The 16,796-nt window shown below is 39.9% G+C and overlaps 1 protein-coding gene across 1 annotated transcript in view; it reads right to left on the reverse strand.

The window, feature by feature from the left end:
• Window positions 1–354: 354 nt before the first annotated feature.
• Window positions 355–16,796, reverse strand: part of LOC103609508 (cAMP-regulated phosphoprotein 21-like) — a 36,257-nt gene continuing 19,815 nt past the window's right edge. Inside the window, exons 6-10 of the mRNA XM_008593815.1 lie at window positions 12,625–12,858; window positions 6,459–6,628; window positions 5,466–5,570; window positions 4,211–4,471; window positions 355–561 (exon numbers count right to left, since the gene is read on the reverse strand). Of these exons, the coding sequence (XP_008592037.1) occupies window positions 355–561; window positions 4,211–4,471; window positions 5,466–5,570; window positions 6,459–6,628; window positions 12,625–12,858 (977 nt within the window). The remainder of the gene's footprint in view (window positions 562–4,210; window positions 4,472–5,465; window positions 5,571–6,458; window positions 6,629–12,624; window positions 12,859–16,796) is intronic.

The following is a 16,796-nucleotide window of genomic DNA, read 5'->3' on the forward strand; positions in this document are numbered from 1 at the left end:
GCTGCATGGTCAGTAGCCTTCTTCTAAAGACAGTGCTTTTTAGGACACTATCAAAACAACCTAATTTGGTTCCCTAGCCTAAGGAACAGGGGACACACTCTCATAAAATCAGAAAGGAAAAAAAAAAAAGCATGAGCTAGGAAGATAGGAATGTGTTTGGCTCTCTGCTTAAAATAAACTGAGTATTCAAAAATGATTTATGGAGACTGTGTTTAGCATGCATGCCTGGGATGCAAGACTGACGTATGCTCACCTTCCTGTATCTGTTACTTCTCCATGCAGAGTTAACTGAATGCTTTGTTGTCTACTTTTGGTAGGGGAAACTTGTCAATTTAAATCACCAAGCTTGTATGCTCATCCAAAGAGTACATCTATGAGATTCACCGGCAAAAATAACTGTGTTGGGGAAGAAAATGGAAACAGATTCCAAGTACCTGCTTGTTGGGCTGCCTGTGGTATCTGCTGACTTCTCTGAGTGTTGTACTGAACTGAGGTCATGGGCCGGTACTGCTGTGTGGTTGAGGTAGGGTACTGACCAGATGGGTAATAATACACAGGCATCTGTGGAAGAAAGAGGGGGAAAAGCAGGGAATGAGAACTGTACATAAAGTAGCATTTCTTTTAACATTGTCATCTTATGATGTAACATGATTGTGGTAAATTGTAAAGATGGCCACCACAAACTTCTCCCATGTCAACATGTATGCGCATGCTACTCCTCCTGTGAAGAGGTGAAATCTATTCCCCAAGCTCTTGAATCTGAGCTGGTTCTGTGACTTGCTTTGACCAGTGTAACAAGGCAGAAATGAGGCTTGCAAGCCTGACCCAGAAGAAGACTTGCAGTTTCTAGTCCTACAGGAGGGAAACCCAACCACCAGGTAATGCAGTCCAGGCTATTATGCTGGAGAAAGAGGCCATGTTCAGAACAAAGGAACCCTAAAGTTCCAAGCACGTGAACGCAGCCCCAGTCAAGATGCCCCAGCCAATGCCGTATGTAGTACAGATAAGCCATCTGTGATGAGTCCTGTTCAATTGCTGACCTAGTCACAAGCAATACAATGGTTGTTTTAAAATGCTGACTTTTGTGTTTTTTAAATGGAATGAGAGAATGAAACAACCATCATCAACAACAAAAGTCTATGGTAGCTTTAAATATTATATCTGACAAATTGTTTTTCTAATGGAAACACAGGTGAGACATGGAAACTGCTGATCTCTGACCTAAAAACACAGAGAATGCAATTATGAAATATGGTAAAGTCTATCAAAACATTTTGCACAGTGATTGGTACATAGACAGTATCCAAAAAATTTATGTTCAATCTAAAAGAGGAAATATGTTTAAAATATTGTTTCTGCCACCTTCCATATCTACCGAAAGACTGAGAATAAAAATAAAAATATTCTAATTACTTCCAATAAGATTCAAATCAAATGTTTTCTGATCTGGAAAGACTTCTTTGCTTACCTCTGGTCATTTATGTTAAGGGTGTTTTCTTACTAATCTTAGTTAATTATTTTTGATCTCCAGGACTCTGACTTTCCTCCTATCATTTTCTCTAAAGTGAAAAATGGAGGCACCCCAGTCAACAGCTTAGAAGTATTATATACGGGGAATAATATTATGAACCAACTATTTGAGAACTGTGATTTTTATGACAATTTTATTTGCTCATGTCAAATAGGAAACGTTTCTATTTCAATCTTACTCTTGAAACATATGTAACATATTTTCCTGCCTTAGGGTAAAGCAGGAACAAAAGATAATTTGTGTGGGTCTGTGATTCTGCAATTCCTTGGAATCATTATGCATTATAATTCTGACTACCTAATAATAAGGATTTTCAAGGGTAATAGGCTGAACAAGTCTAAAGCAATCATGGAACAGTATCTGGCAACTAACTAATTTATTGTATGCATTGTTTATAGTGATTTGATCTTACTATTTCCTTTTTTTTGTAAGGCATTTTATAACAATATAAAAGCCAATAATTCTGGATCGATAATAGGTTTTAGTTAGGCTCTGACAAATTATGGTGCTCTTACAGATTATTACCATTATGTATCAGATGCCTCCCAATGTAAGCATAAGAACTATCACCTAATTCATTCATCTACATTATATTTACATGTCTTTTAGGAAAAGGAGCATTCTGTTCCTTTAGGAAAGATATATCTTGATTAAATGTAAACTCTCCAAGGAAGAACACTGGCCACCTCCTAGGAATTGTGGCCCCAACCATACAGTGCAAATGGGCACTGGGCCCATCCTCATCTTCCTTCAGAGAGGAAGGAAGGCAAACCAGGCTAAGAGGAATCTTTTAAAGGTTCAATATGAAAGGTTTAAAGGGAGAGAAGGGAAGGGAGAAAGGAGTAAGGATAGTCCAAAAGGGAGGAAATGTATATTTTCAACTAACCATGTTAAAATATAAAGAATCCAAAAATAAGTGCAGATTAGGAGTATAAAAATAAATAAGAGAAAGAAGAAACTATAAAAAATAAGCACCTCTCCCATTTCCCTTCCTCAAATTCCTCTTTACCTTGTTCACGTGCTTCCCACCTAACCTTTCCGGTGGTCATTTAGAATGCGCACATGATGAGTCAGACGAACTGAACTTTCAAGCTTATGAAATAGGTTCATTTTGTGCATAAATTTAACATATTTCCATACACACACACACACACACACACACACACACACACACACACACATCTGTGAGCTAAATCTCAGTTAAGTTCTTTTCATTGTTCCATCGTTGGGTAACCAGATTTTAAAATGTTTGCTAAATTGAAAGTCACTGTGAGTTATATCCTATACCTTTATCTGTGGTTCTTTAAAAAACACGTTTGTGTATGTCCAGACTAACCATGAACAACGAACATCTGTTTTGTCTCCTTCCCTTTCTATTTTTCAAATCTGTTGAAGAGGGAATGAAGAGGGATTCTGAATTATCTGTGCTCCCGCAGTGTGTTAATATGAAAATTCCTTCATCAGGGAAGGTATTTTTCTTTTTTAAAGTCTTCACTTAAACATTCTTCCAACTCTTCTCTTTGACATCAGAAATGGATAAGGACACTTAGATGTTATGTAGGTTAATAGAGCTAAATTATTTTTCTCAATAATTAAACTTGAACTATTTAATTTATTAGTAAAGTAATGAATATATCAACGAAGGCTTTTCTCCTGTAACTTAAAACTATTTTATATATATCCTTAAATCCCACTAGCGAAGGGTTATTACAGAGAAGGTGACTGAAGATGAACTATTAGTTAATCACTCAAAATAAAATGAACAACTAAGTGATGATCATTTCATGGTAGAGGGTTTTGTGTGGCTTGAAAAGAAAATAATTTATTCAAGATGTTAAGGCAGTGAAACAAAGGATACAAAGGTGGCAGTGCACTTTAAACAGCTCAGCCAGTGCAGTACTTCATAATTAGGTTGGAATTTGCTTGGTTTATGTGTGCCGTGAAAATGGGCCAGAAAATGCCTCTGTGCATTTTGCATCTTGACAGTAATCACTTCCAATATTCTGCAAGGGATACCCAGGAGAGCACCAGAGATGTTTGGTGGTGAACAGTAACACATAATCAGTCTTTCAGAAGACAGTAAAAATCAGTGATCTGTGGTGTCTTACATACTCAAGTCAATTAAATATGATTAATGGCTACCTGTGAGAGCACACAAGCTCTGCTTCCCCTTAGGGAGAGGAAAGGACAGTTGATATCAGCTCACTTTCCTCCTTTATATTCATAGAGGAGCTCCTGCCTGGAGCACCAGATTAGCTCCAGAAAATGCTTGTGAATTGATAAGAAAGGAAAAAAACACATTTTCTGAGCAGCAGGAAGAGAAGATTGAAAGTCCCCTAGGTGCAAGCCTTTCCCTTCCCCAAGGCTGCCGCTTCCTGGGCAACCTCATGAGCAGGACATCACATGAGAGGAAATGCTTTTCCAGCAGCCTAGAAAAGGAGATATTCCTCTTTTGTGCCATGGGCAGTAGGGTCAGTTTTATTCAACTTACTTTCAGAGCTCCAAGACTCTGCACAAACTGTGAATAGAAGGACAGACTAGGTCCTGTTGGTGAGGAATATTAATATGGACCAGAAGGGCAAGACAGGTTGATCTGGCAATATTCTACATGGAAAGATAGAGGTCAAAATGTACTGCAAATCAGCTGCAGGTCACAGGTGTGAGAAAAAACACACCTACCTGTGCAGGTGGAGGCTGTTGCACAAATCCCTGTGGTGAGGGATGGGCCTGGAGGACTTGCTGGGAGATGGAAGGGCCAGAGCCTGAGAACCCCCCTGTTGGAAGCTGCTGGCCTGTGGAGGCGATGACATAGCTTGCCTGCTGAGTTGCTTGTGGCATGAGGGAAGATGGGTAGACAGGGCCTGAAGGGGGCTCAGGAGTCTCTCCTGAGGACTGCCGGCTCAGGTTCATCTGGCTGAACTGAGTTGCCACATCATCTCTCTGTGAGCCATGGGAATAAATGAGGAAAATCAGCAAGATTGGCTTGGTAATGAGAGAGGTGCATTGAGGCAGACACAGGACACACACCTGTAGTTGTGGGAGAGGGAGGACCTATAATTTGGGAAATAAATAAATAAATAAAGGAATTCTACAGCTAGAACATAGCAGGAGAACGTAACACAAAAATCAGGTTTTAGTCATCCTGAGGGTCAGAGATGGTCAACAATTTGACTCAAATCTCCATCTTTCAATGGAAGCAAATTATTATTTTGTCATTGAGAGCTTGGGTTCCTCAGGATGTACTATAGACAAGGAAGGTTTGGTGTTCTGTCCTGAAGAGTCAGCCAGGGTTCCCAGCAGTACCCATGGGATGTGCCTTCTGGAGAGAGGCAGAAGCACCACACTCATCACTACCTACTGCTGCTGCAAAGATGGAGTCAGGACTGTGTCACTAACAGCCTGGTGGGATTACATTCCTAGATTAGGTTCCCATGGCACTGGCCTGGCCTGAAATTTAAGGGTAATGCTCACATCTTAAGCTGTTGCTTGAAAGGACCTAGTGCACTGAAGGGAAAATTAAAGGAAATTGAGGGACTGGGGTCATAAGGTAGCACCTGTATCAGGAGTGTAGGGTGATGATGGTTTCCATCCTGACACTTACTTTGAGATATTTCCCAAACCTTCATACCAAGTTCATGTGTCTCTCTCTGCTCCTGACTTCTGACTCTGAGGGCATTCAATTTCTGCTTAGCTGGTAAACTTTTAAAAGTGTACCAGACCACAGAAGCACTCAACATGGGACAGACAGATGACAGAAAGGAAACCATTGTTTTGCAGAGATGGGCTCTGCAATACAGGAATGAGAAATCCACACACACACCCTTACAGTCAGCCTAGGGCACCCACCCAGTGTCAGCCAGTACTGAACAGAAAGTAGTAAAACCAGTGTATATGCTCTCCCAGGGAAAAAAGTCATTTACATGTAATACAGTACCATGGGGAAGTGCTGCGTTGGAGACACAGGCAGGAGATGCTGGGGAGGAAAAGAGACTGCCGGATATTGTACTGACTGGGAGGAAGCCTGCAGCCCCTGGACAGACTGGAGGAAAGAAACAGCTGATCAGGGAACAGGAAAGCACAAGGGTTGAAATCCCACAGGAAGCACACCACTGTCCCTTACAGATCCTCTAAATTCAGTGCACTTCAGAAAGGGGAACCAGCCACCAGGGAAAAGTCAAGGCCATGCAGACCTGAGCCAGACAGCCTGGAGAGAGGCTCAATTGCCTTCTTAACTCCTTTAAGAATTTCCTGATGGAAGTTTGATGTTGTTGTTGGTTAGATTCTTTGGGTCTAAAAATATTGCCCAAGAACTAAGAAATAAAAAAGAATAAATAAAGGAAAGAGGAGGTTCACTTTGGCAGCCTACCTGGAGTACTTCAAGTTTCTGTGGACATGTGCATGTGTCTCCCTAGGAAAGAGGGTAGCTCTGCATCTGTCTAAGGGGAGTAAGGATGAACAGCCAGTCCATTTTGGGTTGACTGATTTCTGTAGAGTTCAGTACTGACTCTTTGCAGACATGAGCATTTGATCTGCAACGAGAATGGCTGAGCAAGATGACGCAAAGTCCTGGATGGGATTATAAATTCAGCCTCTAAGACAGAAGCTCCTTTATAAATAAAAATGGCAAATAGACCTTAAGAAAAAGCCATAAGAAAAGACTTGTTCATTTTCCTTAGTACCATGGTCTCACCCTGCAAGCCACTGAATGAGACACTGGTCTCTATTTAAACTTAAGGATCCAGATGAAATCAATCTGTCAATCTGCAACCAAAGACTCTTGGCTGCTAGGGTTTATTTATGAGGCTTGAGTGCATGGGGTGGCACCACTGCAAAATATATCCCTCTTCCAGGATGCACTGCCACCTGGGGACTATGCAGCCTCCATCTCAGAGGACCTCCCCTCCCTGCATTCCAACCATCTCCTTACCTGAGTAACCAGTGTGCCTGCCATTTGTGGCTGTTGTGGCTGGACCTGCTGCTGAGGCTGAGGAGAGGGCTGTTGCTGGGACTGCCCCACCATTGCACTTCGCAGGGGCTGCTGGCTGGTGGGTGGGTTGTATATTGCAGGAGTTCCGTCGGGATTCACAAAAGGCTGGCCTGCAATGGAATCATAGCTCGGTGCAGGTGAGCTACTCAATCTCTTCTTTGGCAAAAAGAACCACTCTAATAGATACTCAACAAGTAACCTAAGCAAAGGGGCAGGTCTTTCAGAGTAGGAATCCAAGACATCAGAACCTTCACCAATGGGAAGACTTGACTGTGACCCATCCGCTTAAGCTAGATGACAGTGTAAGCCCATAGCAATTTAAGAAGCAACGAATAAATCCAACACCTTGAGGGAGCTTTGCCAAAGCCAAGTGTATCTGTGGACAGTGGTGCCCAGTGGAAAAGCCTGCGGAGAAGCAACCTTTGCTAAGTAGTGTGTTTGGCTGCCCTGCACCTCATGGGCATCAGCAAGATAACATACACTGCTTTCCATTTACACAACTCTGGCTACATTCAGTCACAAATTATTTATCAGTACATTTATGTTGCTTCCACTAAGCTTTGTCACCCATTCAGAATCATTATCAGTTCTATGAATATATATGCAACAGAACATAACACATCCATTCAATCACTCCTCTAGAGAGGCACAACCAGGTATACACAGTTTTAGATTTTAAAGGTAATGCATAATAAATTCATCACAGAATCCTCTTGCAATAGAGAAGCTAATATACGTTGTTTCGCCTTATAAAATAATGTCATGGTTCACTATTATTATTATTACTGCTTTTGACAATAATATTGCTTTATATTTAAACCTCATCATGATCCCATGAGGAAGGAAGTTCTCATCTCTGTTTTTCAGAAAAGAAAATGAAGGCTAAAGAGAAAGGTTATAAGAATAGGAGCTGAAAGGAGGAGAGAAAAGGGCAACAAATGAAAGAGAGAGAAAGTGGAGGTAAAAGAAAAAACAAACCGATTTCTAATATGGCAAGCACAGGTGTGATCTTAGCTCTTCCAGCAACCCCATAGGTATATAATCTCCTTTTCACTTTAGAGGAAAGAAAGTTAAGGCTCAGAGGAACCAAGCAATTATTCAGAGATGTAAAAGTCAGTAAGTAAGAGAGCCAGGAAATGACCCTGTGAGTATGACTCCAAAGTCCATTCCCTTTCCATTATGCCAAATTACCTAAGTGAAATATCCAAGCTTACATAATATTTACGTGGTACAACTAGGTACCATGAAAAAAATCCAATCATAACTGAAAATCATTAATCAATGCGTAAGTCACGAGAGGTGGACATGCTGCAAGGTGGAATCATGCCCTGTATTGGCAGACAAAGAATAAGAACTAGAACACGGAAGAACAGATTGGCAAACTGCTTGTAGAACTATTTGTGAGTCCTTTCTTCCTTTTCCCATAACTCCTGTGACCCTGTTTTACAAAAAATAGTATGAATGTCTGCCTACAAGGTTAAGTTATGGAAATGTTTTCTAGGAACCTGACCAGAATAACTGGGAGTAATAGGGCTCCCAGAATGGTGTTGGTGTCTCAGAGGAGAGTCCTACTCATCTTGGCATTAGAAAGACAGCAGAGGCAGTATGCTGAATTCCTCTCATGCACACATTCTGAAGCTTCCCAGTCCAGGCTTGTTCTGATACACAGAGCTTGCATAAGCATTCTTATCCAGGGTAAGAAGTGTGTGATGGCAGAGGAAACCAGCCTTGTTTTTAGTAATATATATGAAGAACAACCAAGGATCATCAGCCACATGAGAAAAATCAGCAACAAAAGAGAGCAGAACAGAGAGGTAAGATCTAAAAACCCAGAGGAAACAATATTCTAGTGAAAAAAGTACATATGATTGTTGTATAACAAGAACAGATTATTATAAAATGAAAGCTAAGCAAATTAACCCATATATCCTAAGTGAGAGAAATCAGTCATGAAAGGGCGTCTGCTGTATAATCCCATTTTATTATGTACAAGTTCAGACAAAACTAATCAATGGTAACAGAAGTCTGAAGAGTGCTACCTCTGAGGGGATGGGAGGGAGCCTAGTGGAAAACTAGACATGTTCTGTGTCTCATTCTGGGTGATGTTTACACAGGTGTTCACATATGCAAAAGTGTACCAAGGCCTACACTTCAGATATATGCAGGGCATGCACTTCCTCTATGCATTTTATACCTCAATAAATTAAATTAAGATTGTAAAGTGGAATAAATTGGGGAGGGAAATGCTGAGTTTGTTGTGAAGCTGAACAAAATGCTCACAGGTAGACAGCAACAGACTTGACCTCAGCTCTTTTAGGACCCGAACAGAGTCTTGGCATTCGCTATTATTACCCCACATTATAAGCCCAGATATATTTGTGTGCATGTAAAAAGAAACTTTAAATATTGCATATTCATGAACATACCCGCCAGAACTAAGGATGTTCTGATAACAGTTTCATAACCAACGAACACGTGCTGGGATGGGAAAGCAATGAGCCGAATCGCATTCACAGAACAATGACTAAGTTGAGTGTTCTCTCCTTTTTTTAAAGTTCATATTCCAGGGACTTGTTTTCCTATCACTGTCATTTAGTTTTAGCTACATTTTACTGTTCTAACTTTGTTTTCTTTTTAGAATATAACTTTCTTCCAGATTCATAACCTGAAACCCATTTTTTACCCCCAAACCAGCAATTTGGGTCAGGATGAAAAAAATATTTAAATTTCCAGATATCTATCAGCCCTTATAGTGTTCTAATCTTTAGTTTTCTCATTCTTTATTTGTTTTGTACTTTAGAAAGACAATAGGAAAATTTTGATATTTCACTTTAAAAAAAAATTTCCAGAGTGACAAGTATATCTGAAATTGTTTCAAAATCAGTGTTACTCTGTGCTCACACATACACACACACACAATGGAAAATAAAAAGAAAGGATCTTTATTTCTGTATGGCTTTCAATTCCACCCTAGTTCAGTGAGAAGGAAGAGTGAAAACCTGACAATAATTAGAGTTAAAAACATAACCCCAAAATATTCAGATGTCCTTTTTGATGCATTCTAGATCCTCTGTTTGAAATATGATTAATGTGCCGTGGGCCAGAAGAAAGATCGCATATGAAAAGTACTTGGAATTCCTTTAAGTAGAAAGAGATGGCAGTTTTTCTGGAATGGGAAGAGAGCATAAAAGATTGATTTTTGTGTTTACCAAGGAAAGAACTGAGGAACATACAAAAGTAAGACGGATACCAGGGAAGAGAACAAAAGCAGTTTCCTAAGAGACCTAGGAGAGATGACCAATGGTTTTCAAGTCAGACAATGACAGCCTCTCCACATTCTATGATTTCTACCAGTCTAGATGCAGTCACAACTGAATACAAGCAAGTAGTTAGACTGACAGCAGCTGAAGACCGAAGGGGGAAACAAAAACTGGCTGGCCTCGGGCCTATTCAACATAGAGGAGGTGTTCAGGTCAGAAACTGCACAAGCATGCCCAGCAGGCCCTGGCCTCAGTGTTGGCACAAGTGAGAGAGATAAGCCAGGGTGCCTGGAGCTCAGAGCAGGAAGGATTAAATGCAGAGTGCTCACTCCTCTCAAATACGTGACATTAGGTGAAAACTGCCCCACTAGCCACATCAACATGTTTGTAGTGAGTAGTAGATATTATTTCAATAATATGTAATTATTGAGTACCTGCATGGTGCCCAAGAGTTTGTTATCCATTCTGGGGAAGCCAAAAAATTAAATAAATAGAATATAGCTAAGTATGGCCCTGCCCCACAAGGAGCTTGTAAATGTGCTGCTAACGACAAAAAGAACCCAAGGGCAATTCACAAGAGAGGCAAAGTAGCCATATGCTCTTAGTTCTAACACCAAAGTATTTCTGCTGTGTACATGGGAGTGAGTGATGTGGTTTCTAGAAGTTCACAGTGATGACCGAGAAAGAAGATGAGTTCCAGACCAAAGAAGGCAAATTTCCAGATAGATACATACACATACATGCACACATACATCACGGATGTACATATACATACATATACATATTAAGTATGTGATATATACATATACATACACATACATGTGTATGTTTTCAATTTACAAAAGTAAACACAGTCTAGAAAAGAAGAAGCATAATAATTCACCTTGCATCTCACCACTCAACTATCGTATACAATATAATAGTACATTTTCCTTCTGGTCAAGGGATATTTTAATGTCTAGCATTTGTCAGATTAGAAAAACATGTATGGAGAAGCTGTTCAACAGTGGTACTACATACTTTTCCTTAGCTGGGATCCTTTTTCAAAAAGATATTTTGATAGCAGCTTTAAATGACTCAGTCTAATGAATAAGAATTGAGCACCAGTCAGCACTCTATTTCTTTTCTCTATAAACAAGATTATAGATGATAATATACACATACACATGCAGAACCATGCTATTATTACAAATAATGTTCTTGCATTATACCCTAAAAAACACACTGTTGAGCTTTTTTGAAACACTGTAATTTTGCTTAAAGCAAACCACTCAAAACAAATGCTGAAATGTGTGTTTTCTGCAAACTCTTCATCTCAATTAAAAGTGGAAGAATTTAAGCCAATAGAGACAGATCATATTTCAATCAGTGCCCAGAGTAATGAATATGATCCTAGTCTTTTAATTTCTGATATAGTGCTTATGGTAATCCAAATAATATCAAAGTGAGCCAAAAATCCTCAGAAGTTTCAATATGAAGCTATCAAATAGTTTTCAATAAAATGATTATGTCTTCTTTTCCCTCAAGCTTATGGCATTTTCAAAATGTCTCAATCAAACACCATGCCTTGAGAATGTGCCATATGTTTTATGAAAAAGTGGCAATTATTCAAGTAACTATTTTACTTTAGCTCTCATGTTTCACTGAATTTCTTAATTACTAGCAGCACTAAACATGTGAGAAGATTGAGTCAGATCACTTTTATGAGATACTCATCCAGTATTGCATTTTCAAGCTTAGCTAATTGAAGCAATATTCTGGAATGATCTAAATCAAACCTCAGATCTATTTCAAGACAATTCTATTTTTTTCCCTCAATCACCAATAAAGGCCTCTTAAGGAATGACTAGTTAATTTCAAGCTTTCTAAACAAGGGATTCTCAACCACAGGTCTATGGACAGTTTGGACTAATTCTCTGTTGTGAAGGACTTCCCTGTGCATCGTAGGATATTTAGTAGCATTTCTGGCCTCTATCTACTAGAAGCCAGTAGCAGCCTCCTCCTCCCCAGGTTGTGATAATTAAGACAACTCCAGATATTGCCAAATGGCTTTGGGGCATGGACTAAATTGCCTGTGGTCAAGAAGTTTCCCTCATGAAGCAGATCTTCCTCAGTCTATTTGCTGATGTTAGGATCTCAATGTCCTTGTTCCTTCGGGATCAAAGCAGAAGTTAATTAATCCACTAAAGAAATTCAAAATTAAAGAAGCAATGGCCAATCATCACAGAAGAAATGAAAACCATGAAGTGAAAAATTCCAAACCACACCAAAACCAGTCTAGGGCTAACTTTCCTAAATACATGAGAATTTCCTCTTTGTATTGTCTTTGCCACGGGTATTCCTTAATCCCCTGCAGGCACTGGGTGAAGTTCTAAAGTGAAAAAGCAACTTCTGTAGTTAAGAGTCCACTGCAGGTTTCAATTAATACGTCAAATTCCTGAAATATCCCCAGATGCAAAAACACTTTTGACATAATGCAGGCTACCCAAAGATTTAGTCTGAAAAGAGCAAAGTTTAAATTAGTATATTTCAGCTCATCACACTATTTTCTCTGATATTAGCTTCTAGGAATGTATGAGAGACATGTGGTCAGGGAAAAGAGGACAGAGAGGAAAACTGTATGCTTCTGAGAAGCATCTACGTCTGTGGCAATATCAATATAGACATGAAGTTGTAGATATAGTTACATCTTTGTTTTTCCTAAACAAAGATGCTACATAGCAGTTCATGCACCCAGCTCTCCTGTTCAGAAATTTTCAGAAAGCTTTCTAGCAAATTCATAAGATCAAACACAAGAACAAACCTCTGATAACCTTGTGTCCCCGATAAAGCAGGTAGTAACTAACCTGTGTGTGGATTAAGAAGGATGCTTCCAGGTGGGATGCCTGTTGCAGCTTCCAGGGGAAGGAGGATGTAGCTGGTGCTGCTGGGAGTGACTTGGCTCCCCATCCCATTCTCTGGATAGGGCACACAACCTGGGGAACCAGCTGCCACGCCTGAGACCAGGGGTGCACTCTGGAGAGGTGGATGGATACGAGACAGCGATCCTGAGGAGCCTGCACTGCTGGAAGACTCAGAACCTGGCATAGGGATAGAAATCAACAAAGCATTCAACACAAGCAGGAGGAGAGAAAGCACAGATCTGAGTCTAAATGCTTACTTTTCTACAATCCATCAGTAAAGAATTTGAAGCGTGTGCTGCCAGATGAGATTAACTAATGCCCCTCCTATATTTGGGGCTCACATTTTATTGAAATCTTTGCTACATATTTTTCAGATATGTCAATTTTCTAGGAAGAGGGATTAAGAATGAGCACTCTTTTTCTTTAAGCCTTATGGTATTCTAAGTCTCTGAACTCAGTACCTGCAAACTCCCATATCCTCAAGAAATTAATGCCATGGAAACGTATTACTGAGCTGGAATGATAGGAATAAAATGACTTGGATGGAGTTTAAAGAGACTGCATTTTCAAGAGGAGTCCTGTGATGTGCTGGGCACATATATGTTCTAAAATACTGGTTCTCCCACACCCGTCCAGCTGAATTTTGAAGGGGCATGGTCAGAAATAATCTTTCCCCCTCACATGTGTGTAGAAGAACTGGATTATTCCTATTGGGAGCATGGCATATATGAGTGAAAAAATTTATAAATCAAATACAATCTCTTTTAAGGAGTGGCATGATTTTGGGGAACGTGTGTAGGATTGAAAGTCAGGGAGAGGTGGATGACTCAGAACTCTATCTTTTTTAACCTCTGACCAGGGGTAACTTTAAACCATTGAATATTAGTTTCTTTTTGTGTAAAGTTGAAATGACATAGGCTTTATATATTAAGAATTTTACAAAAAGGATACAAGGAATCAAATATTGGGCCAGGCACAAATTATGTGACAAATATGGGGTGGGTATTGCTATTCTAATTAATACAATATATTTAAGTGCTTAAGATGCCATACTGTATTTCACACATTTGAAGAACTCTTATTAATATGTCCAAAGGGTGGACCAACGAGTGCTTGGCCTTCATAATAATCAAGCATCCTTCAGATGACACAGAAGAATAAAATTATGGGGATGTTTGTGGACTGTGGATTTCTCAAACATATACTTAAATTGGAACAGTGTACAGAAGCCCCCCAGGTAGATTCTAATTATCTCTCCTCTCCTTACACTAGGGACAAAGGGAGAAATACCTGCCACATCCCACATCCATCGAGCACTCACTGCCTTTCACTGCAGCAAGAGCCAAGCAGCTCCAGCACCATTAACCATGGCTGTTCTGGGTACTAAGCACTAACTAGAGCATCTGAGAGAAAACACACCAGGAAAAATTTCTAGTACTGTAAATTCAAACTAATAGATGATTTGGATGATATCATAGGTTGCAAGAATGTAGTACAAGACATTTATTAAATCATTCCCTCACGACAGTTTATTTATGTCATTAAAAATGCATTTCTCTGTGTCGTTAAAGGTCAAAAATACATAAGCAATAGTTAACATTCTTTACAAGATTCTAAAAATGTGCTCCTAAATTAAACTGGAGACCTTTTAAAATTAGTGATATGAATACAACAAGTTGCAGAGAAAAGGGGCAATTGGAGAGTATGAAAATTTTTGAGGAGAATAGTAATACTTAGTGAACATTAGCATGCATAAGCACCTGGATAAACACTTTAATAATAAATACTATTGCTGCTTATATAATTAGGGAAACTGAAGTATAGAGAAGTTAGATAACTGAAGCCAGCTTACATTAGCTAGAAAATGGAAGAGCTCGGATTGGATCTAGACAGACTGATCTACAGCCCAAGCTTTAACCATGACCCCACACTGCCTCCCAAAAGTGTGCATGTACATATATCAGGGACTGTCACAAGTGTCCTAAGCTGTACCTCCTCTCTGCTTTCCCCATGATTTGATTATTAATAATGATAAAACTTCAGGTTAATTCAGGATGCTCCATCTGAAATGGTTTAGAATGCTGATGGGGCTCTGAATAATGCATGGAGAGAAAAATAAAAGGATGAAAGAGAAATTTTGAAAATGTGAAGAATAGTTCTGAGACCACATCACTAAAATTATGACTCTGAGGTCATAGTCCCAATGAAGACGATAGTGTTTGTTTACGGACTTGCCATGTATGATTTAAATGCTACAGTACAAGTTTGACACTAGAGCACAGTCAACAACTACAGCAGCAGCAACAACCGAAATAATACAATGCAACCTCCTGCACTCAGATGTCTAAGGTGATCCAGCTCATCTTTAGGCTGAAGGGATAGACAGTGAGAAAGAATTGGGGCCAGCTAAACATGTCGTCACAACTATGATTTGCGGTGTGAGCTAGTGCTTGCATGGGTGTGTGCATTGGGGGTGGGGAGAATAGTTGATATATGCACACTGAAGTGCAACAATCAAATCCAAAGAGTGATTTAATTCTGGCTTTAGAAAGGTGGCCATTAATCACTGATTTACAATATCACTCCCCTCTATCATCTGGGGGAAAAGTAGCAGCATCAATAGGAAGGACAATGCAAATGATTTGATTCCAAAAGTTAAGGAAAGGACTAAAAATTACATTTGGCTTAACCTGTCAATACTTGCAAAGATAATGTCAAACCTTCTCGGAAGGGTGGATCAGCAATTAACATACAGCTGGGGCTTAGGAACCGGCCTTTCTGGCTAGCTTATGATCATCTTTGACCAGCTTGTAAACACTGATCACTTAGATCAGGTAGAGCAATAACCTAGATCAGAAAGAGCAATACTCCTCACACAGCCTGAATTATGGAAATTCTGGGAAAAAAAATGGATGCTAGGAATTGTGATAACAGGAACAGGAGGAGAAGTGTTCAAAAATGTTTTAAAAAATTGAAATTGAAATCTGAGAACTTTAGGATCTGGAGTGATGAGAGTTAAAACTGCTACTGGTTTCCTTTTCTTAGGGGCTTACCAATAGCCACAGCAAATATTTAAACAGTATGTCCATGCAACACACACCATGCTAGTCACTCTATACGAACTGTCTAACCTAATTTTCACAGCAACTTCATTTTGAAGATGACACCTGATCCTTAGACATATTAAATTAATTTCCTAAGGTCACTTAGTGTGTGGTGGAGTGTGAGTTCAAACCCAAGCAACTTGACTCTGTGGGCCGTGCTGTAAGCCCGCAGGTCATGTCCTTACCTTTGCATCATTTCAGCAAGGGCCAGGTGGGGCCAGAACCCTAACCAAGCCTGTGCCATGTTCTAGGAGATACTAGACAGATATTTGATGCTACTCACAGTGGGATGCTCAGAAGCTGAAGCTGGACCCTAAGGGACAGTTGGGGGAGGAAGGGAGAAGATGTCATGGTGTCTGGGTTAGAGACTCAGGTGAACACTCAAGAGAGAGACAGGGAAAAAAAGGAGGAGGAAATGGAAAAAAGATAGGAAAAGAGATTACAAGGCAAAGCAAAATGGAAAATGAGAAAGGGAGCAGGGCAGAAAGGAAAAGGCATGGGCAGATTCCCTTCATGTGGAGGAAACATGCCCCAGGGAGGAAGGATCCTGGGTTTTAGTTCTAGATCTGCCACTTGCTAGCTGTGTTTTCTTCAGGAACTGACTACTCTTTCAACCCTCAGTATGCTCTTTTGTAAAATATATGCCAGCAGACTGAATGGTGAGTAACGATGAGGAAGACGGTCTGAACGTTCCCCTCAGCTTGAACAAACTTTAGAGGTTTCTTCTAGACTAGAAGCTCCTCATCTTCCTTTTCTTAGACCATTTCTGTCCATTTAAGAGGCTTCTCCTGGCTTCTTGCCAATTTTACAATCCAGAAATGTCTTTCTTAAGGACTTGGGAGCCATCATTTTGAAATGGAGTCATCAAGAAAAATAGCGCCCCTGTCTCCCAGTCTCTGTTGGAGGGCAAGAGCCTAACTTCCGTAAGTGCCAATTAGCAAACACAGATGGCTTCATCACATTGACCAACCCTCCTCTCTAAAATCCTCCAAAACGTTTCCACTAGCTCAC

Source organism: Galeopterus variegatus, unplaced genomic scaffold (assembly GCF_000696425.1).
Source record: "Galeopterus variegatus unplaced genomic scaffold, G_variegatus-3.0.2 Scaffold9699, whole genome shotgun sequence".
NCBI classification, from domain to species: domain Eukaryota; kingdom Metazoa; phylum Chordata; class Mammalia; order Dermoptera; family Cynocephalidae; genus Galeopterus; species Galeopterus variegatus.